Here is a 12,352-nt window from a genome sequence, read left to right on the forward strand (position 1 = left end):
AGAGAGAAACAACACACAGAGTGTAGTAAGGGAGACTTTAGTGTGTATAAAAGGGGGATTTTGTTATTCCTTTTGAGATGACAGTTCCAGGATCCTAGATAACATTCCCCACCAATTATGTTTGCAAACAACTTCTACCATGAAGTTGCAGTAGAGAGAAAGAGGTGACATCATGTATGTGTGCGCTGTGCTAGGTCATGATGACATTGCTAAAGTTAACCCGTGAGGCTAATGTTGATAAGATGCCTTCTTTGTCTGTTGCCTGATAAATCAAGTGGGCCCTGACCACTGAGTGAGGAACCCATTTTGGAATTTGGGTAATGCATAGAGGAATGCATGTCCCTGCCTTGATCAGCCCCCATCAAGGCTTGGGGGAAATCTGGGTGCTTGCTTCAACTGGTCCCCATTGTGACTTTAGGGGATCAGTAGGAGTCAGCTCCTACCATTCTCCCCTGCCCCCGTGAGAAGTGTGATTAGGGAATGCTGTTGGAGTTGGAGCTCCCATTATCAGCAGCCCTTTTGAGAAGAATAGGCTAGAATTATGTGAAAAAACTGGATATTTAAACTCTAAGTTCAAAATGAGTCAACAGTGTGCTGTAGAAGTCCAAAAAGCTAATATTATCTTACCTTTCTTAACAGAAGTATACAACCTAAAATGAATAAAGAGAGATCTTTGTTCTCTACCCTGATTAGAGCACAACTGGAGAATCTGTTCCATTCTGGGTACTCATTTTATAAAGTACATTTGAGGAAGAGGAACCAAGATCTAATTAATATTAATCTAAAATTAATATTAGAATCACAACTTTTTAGCCGGGGGAAAATGATTCTTAAGTGGGGACATAATCTCTGTTTCCAAATATCTGAAGTGTTAAGATGTATCTGTAGATAGAAAGAGGCTGCAATGTATAAATTAAAAAAAAAAAACATCTGTTATTTGATCTGCCAAACAATGGAATGGATTGCTTTAGTAGAGCGAGCTCTCTGTCACAGGAATCATCAAACTGAATACAGATGGTCACTTGTTAGTAATACACCTGAGAGTATTCTGGATTCTAGTAAGATTTGGACTAGATGATCTTTGACTTTCCTTCAACTTCTAGGATTCAATGAAAGCATTACCTGATGTAGCATGGTCTTAAGAGTCAGTGCTATGAACATTTGGTTTTACAGAACTGTAAAATGCTCCAGAACAGAACAGTCTGGCTAATAATGCCATATAACACAGTCTACGGCATACGCCATTTCATACATTTTATCAAGTGCAGGCCAATAAAAATTTTTGGTGGGACAAATTATATTCACAGATGTGTACATGTATGTGTATTTCCTCTAATAAAAAGTTTTAATTGAAAAGAAACCAGCACAAATAAGATAATTTGGTTTTACTATCTAGCTTTTTTCCATAACTACAATCAAATGTATTATCAGAATGATGAAGCCTTTTGGAAAGTTAGTATAGGAAAAGTAATCTGTAATAAAAACTGATTAGCAACATGGAATTTGAAGCTAAACATCCTGGTTCTTCTACTCATCTTGTAACTGAAAACAAACCATTGAACTTCATGTCCCTCCATTTTTACACCTATAAAATTAGGATAAGAATAATATTCCAATGTTTTGAGTATACAAGGGTAACAAGGAGATGGCCCTTGGTTCCCACCCTGGGTATGCTATTTATCATATCCATGCCTTGGGGTAGTCACTTAATGTCCCTGAGCTTGGAGTCAGGAAGACTTAAATGCAAGTCTTCCCTGTGAAATACACTGGTTGTATGACTGGATCACTTGACAGTCTGCTGTTCCATACAGTTCTCTACAACCCTAAATTACAGAGCAAAGGCCAATCTTCATTATCCTTTTGGAGAGTTCCCTATGCCACAGAACTATAAATCCAGACAACACTCCCAAACAGCACAAAGAATAAACAAAAATTAAACAATAGTGATTTAAAGTATATAAATCTCTTTATATAAATATATCTCCTTTGAGTCTCACAACAACCCCATGAGGTATAGGTATACATGTTATTACTGTAATTTTACAGATAATGAAACTGAGATTCAGAAAGGTTAAGCTCCTCCCCCATGGTCACACATTTATTTTAAGTCAGATGTGGACATTGACATTAAACCAAGGTCTTTCCTGGTTCCAAGTCCACTCACTACACCAATCTGTATTATTCACTTATTTTCAAATTGTAATGTGTAAAAATACTATAAATATAAAAGCAATTTTTAAGAAATAAAATTCAACCTAATGGTTTAGTTGATGTTTCAAGGTTTCACATAGCACTTTTAAAAATTGGTGTTAATTATTGTATTTTAAAAAAATCTTACTCATTTGTTTTATTCTAAAGCCTTCTGTGAAGAGGGATGCAGATACGGAGGAACATGCGTGGCCCCTAACAAATGCCTCTGTCCATCTGGATTCACAGGAAGCCACTGCGAACAAGGTAACAGAACTCTGTTTTAAAAACAATTTGTGTTCATGAGAAACAAAAGTTATGGGAATCGTAAAACGCGCTGAAAGATAGTGGTGCCAAACTCAAATAGAAATAGGGGCCGCTGAACTATCCATTAGGCCTCCTATAAGCCACATGTTGACTTAGAAAATAACATTTTGACATTATCTTTATTGTTTCCTTTATTGATTTCCCAATTACACGTTCATCTGATTCGGGCCCACTAGGACGTGTTGTGGCCCACATGTGGCCTGGGTGGGGTGTTGGACACAAGTGTGCTGTAAGGGACAGTCTGGTGTTCTTTGTTGGCATGTGGAAGGTTCTCTTTAGGTGAGTGACTTTGGATGACTGTGCCACAGATGAGCTTTCTAGCTTTGAAAACATTGTTCTCTTTGCCCTCTATCAGCTGTGGTTAATTTAACAAGGTCAAGGCTGCTTCCTGCCACTGTTTTCATTGTGCATCTTTACCACTAATTAGAGATAAAGCCAGATGAACTGACCTGCCCCTCTTATTGTCTACTGGGTAGCAACACAAGTGACTGTTTGGTATTATAACAATCTGCTGTGTCAACTGAATCTCAATGAGCTGCCCTTGCTCCTTGCTAAAAATGCACATTAAATAACACCACTGACACTTTTATTGGCCTTCTTGCGACTTTATTCCAATATTAGTTTGTTAGGAACGTTATCATTCATGAGACTGATAATGTCAGCCAATTAGTATTGGTTTGAGTTCATACGGTACCAACCCAAGCACCTTTTCACTTGCAGTAAATGAGGGGTTTATATTTTGTAATATTTGGTACAATTCAGCCCCATAATTTTCTGTAAAATCATCCAGCTTCTGTGCAAATGTTCATTTGCTTCTGATGCCAATAAACGCATGGATGCAAACAGAGTTCTTACAGCAAAGGGAAAAGTAATCAGATCACTTCATCCCTCTGTGCTAATGTCTCCAGCCTATTATGGGAAATTGCTTCTTGACTTGTTGAACTAACATATAATTGCAAAAATCATGGTCTCTAAGATGTTTGGCTCTAATATTGATGAGAGAGAGGATATGTTTGTCCTATGCTGAATTGCCGTACAGAACATGTTCAGCCTCTCTACTATTGTTTGAGTTTTCTTGTCCTCTGTGATAGTTACATCACGGATTTTTGACATAGGGGAACGTTATTGGGTACAGCGTTGCCTTCCATGGCTAAAATTAGCTCAGAGGATATTTATAATGACTATTACCACCAAAATGCGTTGTTCTTTAGCTCATTTTCTGTTTAAAATTTGATTTTAAGTGACTTCTTGGCATTCTAGGGTTTAGCTCATATGGCCCACAAAGGACCATTGTTATTAATATTATATAAGGATTTATTAATTGCTTTCCTCAAAACAAACCTGTGGAGAAGGTAATAAGTTAGGAAAGGGGATATCATTAATGACTTTACTCATCATCTTTCATGGAGGTCTCTGAATATTCATATTTTATATAAAAAAATCTAATCAGTCTCTTTGGTCAAGCTTCTCAAAGGAAAACAAATAGGAAGCAGCACAGCAAAACAGAAGGAAAAAGTCACATGACCACATTAGGTATGTGACCAAAAAAAAAAATCCCTTAAAAATGGAAGGAGTAACAGAGAAATAAGTAGCTTGAGCATTGCCCCCCTGTTTGGTAGCAGAAATAGCATCTAGGAAGCAGAACTATAAGGATCTTTAAGAGAGTCAGGCAAAAGTCATAACTCCACTCTTATAAGCATGAAAAAGTAGTTAAAAATCAACAATGCCCACCCCTAGGATATTTATTTTAGAAGCAAGAGTCATACCAGTCTCAGAATTACTGGTGCCTGCCATATAGTAGGGATGACTACTAACTCAGTGGATTAAGATAGTAGAAGTTTGTAGCCAGAATTTAATAAAGTAATAACTGATAAAGACTGGCCAATAGGCACCATTCTGTGCCTTGGTGTAGTATTTATTTTCATTTTGAATCAACAGGTATTTCCTTTTAATGGCAAAATAAACATAAGTAATTTACATTCAGTCAATATTTAATGGTGTTTTACTTGTACAGAACAACAACAGAGTAGTTCCAAGTACCACACTTGTGTCTCTTAGATTGAATTGTTATTGAACATTTAGTTCAATTAAAATTCCTGGACCCTTTTATCACTTGAGACTTACTGTATCATTACAGGCACTCTGTGGGGCTCACCCGCTTCTCCTCTGAAATCTCTCTCACTATCTGACCGACTCACTTTTTGTGTACATTTCTTAACAACATGTAACTAATGAATAAAGGAAATTACTTTAAAATAAGGCAAAACCAGTATCAATTTCATGGGAGAAAAAAGTCATATGAACTGATTATTTGGTATTATAGAGACAAAATATCCAATTCTTAGATTGAATTTCTAAATTTTCAGTTGATTGTGTTGGCACTGTTGAAAACGAGGTCTTAGTTATCATAGTGCCTGAACTCAAAGGGAAACTAGAAGTCTTGTCTGTAATGATGGTATAATCAAATGAATTGCAATAAGAATCAGAAATTCTAGCTCTAACTCTGCTACTTACTAGCTATATGAAACAAAGACAGTCACTTAACACTTAAGTGTTTTCTTACATGTAATATAACAGAATTATACAAAGTAATGTAATTATTGTATCCCCGGCACCTTAATGGTTTAAGTTCAATGTTGGGGTAAAACAAGGTATTCCTGGGTCATTGGACAAAGGAGATTTTGTTGTTCAGTCATTCAGCTGTGTCCACCTCTTCATGACTTCCTTTTTGGGGTTTTCTGGCAAAGATACTGGAGTGATTTGCCAATTCCTTCTCCAAAAGAGGTTCACTTTGTTTAAAAAAAAAAAGATATATAACAAGGATATGGATGTAATGAGCTTCTCTGGATGCAGCCCCCTCATCTCCATCTGGAAATGCATCTGGTCAGGCTTCAGGATATGGCAACTTGCATGGTCTCAGGTGAAGTCACCACCAAGTCTAAGAGGCACAGACTGCTACCTTTTATGCCATCAGACCAGGAAACCATGTCACGGAAGTTGGGGCCAATCAGATTGCATGGGAGGAGAGAAAGGGAGGTCAGGGATGTTGAGTCCACAAAAATGCGATGCCTCCAGTTCTAAAATTCCATGTTCATGTCTCTCTTTTTATCTGTATCCCCTCTCATGTAAAATGAGGATAACACTACTTTTCCCTACCCAATTCACAAGGTTGTTGAGAGGAGAGAACTTTGTAAATCTTCAACTTTTATACAAATTTGAACAATTATTAAGGAATATTGTGAAGAGAGTAGAGGCCTGGACCGTGGGTCAGGAGACATGGACTATATTCTGGTTGTGTCATTTACAAACTGTCAGTGGGCAAATCACTTAATTTCTCTTCTCCACATACGATCACAGGATTTAGAACTGGAAGGAACTTCAGACAGCATCCAGTCCAAGCTAATTTCATTTAACCCAACGGACAGTTGTCATGCTCTGACTCCTAGGCTATGGGGATGTAAGCATAAAACAAACAAACAAAGCTACCATTCTGTTGAATGAGGTGACATAACTTAGCGAGGCAATGACATTCAACAGAAAGAGCAGTGACTGAAGTCTATGTAACTGAGTTCAAATTTTACCTGATACTTATGTGACCTTGGGCAAATTACATTAGCGCTTATGGGTCTCAGTTTCCATACCTGTAAAATGAGGAGGTTATAATGGATGGCAGCTGAGGTACCTTCCAACTCGAGCTCATGGAGGCCATGATCCTAACAGATGGAAATACTGATGATAGCTTGAGGAATCATGGAAGGCTTCCCGTAAGAAGTGGCATGTGAGCTAAGACTTGAAATAAGCTAGTGATTCCAAGAGGCAGAAGTGAAGTGAGTGTGAATGCCCTGAATAGGGGAGGACACATGCTAAGACATGGAGCCAGGGGATGTAATGCCACATATGGAGCAAAGAAATTAAGCTCCTTCAGGGTAAGAAATATACATGTATGTACATGTGTATATACATGTGTGTATATGTATTATATAGCACGTAATGTATTATGTGAAGCTAGTGTTGAGCTAGCAGTAATTTAGTACTATAAGGTTCACATTTGATCCTCACAACAACCCTGTAAGGTCAGTGCTGTTCTTATCCCCATTTTACAGATGAGGAAACTGAGGCACAGGGAGATTGAGTGACTTACCCAGGGTCACCCAATAAGGGAGCATCTATATCAAGATTCAAACTCAGGCCTTTGTGTTTCCAGCTGCTGAGTTTTAATCACTTGGCCACCTCTTTGATTTAACACAGTGGTTGGCACACATTTGGTACTTAATGCTTAATGAAAGGAAGATTGTTTGATGAAATCCATGTTTAAAAGATAGAGACCTTGACGAGGAATGACACATAATTAGCCTGGCACCCACTCATTTTACAGATAAGGGAACTTGAACCCATGGAGGTGAGATGAATTTCCCAAGGTCAGTTCAGGGTGTGTCAAGGTCACACAGTAGTAGAGCTAGAATTTGCCAGTGTTCTGACTCCAAATTTATCACTCTTTCTTCTGTACCATGCTGGTTATTTATTATATCCTTAAATGAGAAACATTAAATGAGAAACCTAGCCTTAACCACTGAATGCGCATTGCCTCAGTCAAACTGAGACCCGGGAAAGACCTTAGCTTAAAAAGGCCACAGGGCCATGTCCAGTCATCCTGACCTATGTCTTGCCACGGGGCCCAGATGGCTCCAGAGGAGAAAGTGAGGCTGGTGACTTTGCACAGCCTTCCTCACTTAAATCCAGGTCACTTGCTTGTCATGGCAGCTCCTTCCTAATGTCATGGTCCTCTTCGAAAATGATGGACAAACAACACAAATGAGAAACACAACTCTGAGCCTATCTGGAGTAACTAGGTGGTGCAGTTGATAGAGCGCCAGGCCTGGAGTCACGGAGACCTGAGTTCAAATTTGGCCTCAGACACTTCATAGCTCAGGGCAAGTCATTTAAACTTGTTTGCTTCAGTTTCCTCCTTTCTAAAATGAGCTGGAGAAAGAAATGGCAAACTCCTCCAGTATCTTTGCCAGGAAAACCCCAAATTGTGTCTCAAAGAGTTAAACACAACTGAAATAACAGAATAACAACAAAAAAATACTGTCTAACTCATAGGTTTGTGGTGAGAAAAGCACTTTATACATTTTGAAATATTACAGAAATGTGAGTTCTTTTTTATCAAAGAATTATATATTTAGAGCCGAAAGGGATGTTTTATACATTGACTGGTCTAACCGACCTCATTCTATTGCTGAGGAAATTGAAGGCTAGAGACATGAAGTGACTTGCCTAGGGGTGCAGATAATAATTAGCAGAAACAAGATTCAAAACCAAGTTCTTTGATTCTAAATCCAATGTTCTTTCCACTAAATCATATTGAGGAATTATAGGACATTATCCTTTTTAAAATGGTCCCATTTGGAAGCCCTTCCACCCTCTTGATTTTGTGAATTGGGAAGTCAACTAAACATTTAAAGCTATTGAATAAAGTGACCTTTTATTCCAGAAATACCCAATTCTCCTTTTTATTTGTAAGGGCTCCAAATTTAAATTATATGTACATTTTTTTAAATAGGGAGAGGTGGCAAATCTGACATAAATTTAAACATTAGGTGAATATATGTGTACCTTCATCAGCTTTGCAACCATGTCCTTATACAGGACTAAAGTGATATCCACTTCATTATGGGGGAGAATAAATCTTCTAAAGAATCTGACACCATGCATTAAACTAATGAGGCATTAGGAAATATCTGCTATAGCTAGTCATATGGAAATGTGTTCTTGAATGTTCGGTGTCTTAGTGACAAATAGCTCTTGCTATCCACTAGGAAAGTCCACATCATGGCACTATAAAAAGTTGGTCAATTCTCACTTGGAAAGACCAGTGAAAGGAGAGTTTGAGGGCCTGAGTTTGAATTTCCACTTTTTTACTTACTACTTCTGGGACAGGGGCCAAATTGGATGTTTCTGGCCTCTGCTCCCATATCTCTAAAATGAAGAGATTGGACCTGATGCTCTTTAGGCCCCTGCTAGCCCCAAATCTATGATTCTGTCATGCCATGCTGCTTTTGATTTTTGAGAAGCTGTAATAAAGTTCATAGCTTCTAGAATGTTTGAAAGAGGTGCAAGCACAGAAGGTTTGTTTCTGTAGAATAATAGATTCTAAGACCTGGAATGGCCCTTAAAGGTCATTTACTTCTACCCCTGTCTGATTCAAGAATTTGCTCTACAAGATTCTAAACAGGTGGCCACTAAAGAGAATAAGTAGAAAATATGCTAGAACTGGAATCAGGAGAACTATATCTAATCCTGGATCCAACATGTACTGTAAAATGAAGGGTTAAAAACTTAGTTGATTCTTGGTTTCTCCTATAAAATGGGATAATAATATGTATTCTATGCACATCACAGTGCCAGTATGGGAGAAATGTTCTGCAAGCCTTAACAGGCTATGTTAAAGTGAGTTACTATCTAGCCTCTAGATGAAGACTTTGTATATACCATGTGTCAAAAACATGGCCCAACAGCTGCATGTAGCCTACACCATTCCCTCCTAAGCGTGGCTCAACCCAGATTAAAATGGTATAGGGACGTATTTAATCAAATAAATAAAATACACTGAAACACAGATAATATTGCATTTTAAGTCAATATGCAGCTTACAGATAGCCTTATGTGTAGTTTCATGGCCCCTGTTCTTATTTGAGTTTGACACTGCTGCTCATGTCAGACCACTCACTGTCTCCTAAGGCAGTCTGTTTCATTTTCAGATAGCTTGAATTGACTAGGCCACATTTCATTATGTCAGTTCAAATTTTGCCTCCCTCCAAACTGTACCTATTCTTAATTCTGCTCTTCAGGGATGAGCAGAATAAGCCTAATCCCTATTTTATAAGACAGCCTTCAAATACACAGCTATTCTTTCCTACCTAAGTGTTTCTTTTCCCCCTCCAGGTGAGGCATCCTTAGTTCTTTCAGCCTATCCTCATATGGCATAATCTCTAGTTCTTCCACTCTCAGTTACCATCTTCAAGACTTCTTTAAGCTTGTTAATTCTCCCTTAAGGGAAAGGCAAGCCCTTCAACACCTGCATTAGCAATCTGATTTTAATCTCTTATAAAATCTTCCCAGAAGAGAATATCCACTGCACTTCTCCACGTGTTTCACTGGAACCCCTGCTGTTTGATTGATATACAACTAGATCACAACAGTATAAATAATGAATCTGGTGTAGTGGTTTCCTGTATCTCAATTTGCACTATTTGAAATTATAGTTATATAAAATATGGCTATTGGTTCCACCTCAATGAAAATATGTAGTCAGAATTTTTAAAATGCAGCCATTTAATGGGATTCATTATTTGAACTAATCAGGACCCAATTGTACCTATGTACCTTTCACTTAAGTTGGAATAAAGTTCCACACCTTGGGAGGATGTTAGTCATTGCCTTGAGATTCTTCCCTAGCAAAGAGATTCTATCGGGGAGAGAACTGCAGAAAGGGGGGATTATTCATTTCACAGACAAGTACTACTAGAATATTTGAACTTGGGTATGACTTTAACTCAAAAGTCTGGCTTTAAGTCTTAATCCTGGAATTAGGGTAAAGATGGCTTGGTGATAAAAGTACGTGTGCTTTGGTATTCACGCTCTCCCTGTTGTTGCTTCGTCATTTCAATCATGTCTGACTCTTCATGACCCCATTTGGGGTTTTCCTGGCAAAGATACTAGAGTGGTTTGCCATTTCCTTCTCCAGCTTATTTCATAGATTAGGACACTGAGGCAAACAGGGCTACTTGACTTACCCACGGTCACACAGCTAGTTAAGTGTCTGAGGCCAGATTTGAACTGAAGTATTCTGACTCTAGAACTGGTACTTTATCCACTGTGTCACCTAGATGCCCTCTCTCTGGATGATTCTTTTTAAACTATGGACTCTGAGAATACTGCAGTTTGTGAAACCTCTAGCAGTTCTTTAGAAAATAACAATAACAATAATAATAATAATGTCACTAGGAAAAAAAGGAAAGGAAATGTGGTACTGTGGTTCCAAATACCTTCATTCAATACTATTAATAATGACAACAATAAAAAATATTCAAAAAGTGCTTTAAGGTTTTCAGAGCGCTTTACATACATTATGATGTGACACAGTAGTCTTGTGGGTTAGTTGCTGTTATCTTTCATATCCATTTTATAGATGATAAAAGTAAAATTAACAGGGCTTAAGTGACTTGTCCAGCATTCCAAATCTTGCAGTGAGGGAGGCAGAATCCACTCAAGCCAAGTGATCTAAACACTGCACCCCCTAGCTGTCTACTCATGAAGTGGTTACTTTTAGCAGTACAGATCCCAAACCCTCCATGCCTTGACAGCTGGTCTTCGCAGACAGTGTTGAGTTGAGACTCAAAGGAAGTCAGTAGCTGATGGTCACTCTTCTGCTCTAAGCCTCTCTGAATTTACCTGATCTGGTTCTGAGATGAAAGAAATATGATGGTCTATCCAACCCTGAAAGCCTGTTTTTGATCACAGATTTATACATGTAAAGCTGAAAAGCACTGTGTGATCAAATCTAACCCCTTCATTTTGTAGATGAGAAAACTGAAACCCAGAGAGTCTATGACTTGTCCAGGGTCATGTAGCTAGGTAAGTGTCCAAGGCAGGCTTTGAACCTCAGTGCAACATTCTATTCACTTGTTGAACTTGACAGAGCTGAAGCTTGGCTATCATAATCTTCTAAAAGCTTGGGTCACCACAGCAAGGCATGAATTAATGTAAGGTTGTAAAATGGCTAAACATGAATAGAAGCCAGCTTTCTCTAAAACTATAGACAATATGAAAGCACAGGAATTAGGAGCCTTATTCAGCAGCCAATCATAAAGGAATACTTTTGCCTAGGAATATATACTACAATTTCACTGCACTGAAAAGTGCTAATTTAAGCAAATAACCTTATCTGTAGGGAACAGATCTCACTATTTGTATCACTCTCCTCTCAGTGAACTCACTGATTAGGAAAGATAGTAGCTTGAAACTGCTTGCTAAAGTCTAAAATGTGATGAATTTAACAATAAAGTCTACAATTTCATTTTTGTTTTGGCTAAAAACAAAAACTCTATTTTTTTAAATCCATTAGAGACCAATGCATGTCTTTTAGCAATGTAATTTAGTATTTTTAGAAAATCCATTATAAAGTAATCTAAAATAGGCAGCAATTTAAACCTAGTAGATTTAGCAACCAATGAGAACCCAAAAACTTTGCAAAAAAGGAAGATGTTACTAGAGAATTCATTATTGCCTATTAAAGTTTTTTATGAACTTACTCGTATACTCAGTGAACCGTTGAAGATGAAGCAACTGACTATGGAAGTGAGTATAATTGTAGCTAACGAATAAAAACATTTTGTAAATGGATTATATGTAGCCTAATATTTATGATGTTAAAACTAGAATTTATCACTCAATACAAGTATTTCTCTAGTATTCAAGAGTTATTGCTTCATCTTGGATAATTTTTTTAGGCAGTTCAGTTGAGATGAAGACAGGTAGAATCAAGTTGTTGCCAACAATGGACCGTTCTGTTCCTATACCTGAATAATATAAGACATGTAGCGCATGGAAAAAATACCAGACTGGGACCCTTCAGACTGGAAGAACTAGACAGACAGATGGATCGATAGATGATAGAAAGATCGTAGATAGGATAAAAGGACAGATAAAACTTATGGGGCTTATAGCTACAAGAAGCAGTGAATATTAAAATGGGTTTCAAAAAGACGTGGACAGATTTATGGATGATGAAGACAAAAATGTCTCCTGATAAGTCAGAGGGCACAATAATTGGGGG

General features: G+C 37.8%; 1 protein-coding gene across 2 annotated transcripts in view; it reads left to right on the top strand.

The window, feature by feature from the left end:
- Nucleotides 1-12,352, top strand: part of NELL1 (neural EGFL like 1) — an 876,262-nt gene that overhangs the window by 695,045 nt on the left and 168,865 nt on the right. For both annotated transcript variants that reach the window (XM_021002019.1, XM_021002018.2), the window contains exon 15: nt 2,359-2,454. In XM_021002019.1, coding sequence (XP_020857678.1) covers nt 2,359-2,454 — 96 coding nt within the window. The remainder of the gene's footprint in view (nt 1-2,358; nt 2,455-12,352) is intronic.

The sequence above is a fragment of the Phascolarctos cinereus genome, unplaced genomic scaffold (assembly GCF_003287225.1).
Source record: "Phascolarctos cinereus isolate Bilbo 61053 unplaced genomic scaffold, phaCin_HiC Scaffold_9;HRSCAF=440, whole genome shotgun sequence".
In the NCBI taxonomy this organism is placed as follows: Eukaryota; Metazoa; Chordata; class Mammalia; order Diprotodontia; family Phascolarctidae; genus Phascolarctos; species Phascolarctos cinereus.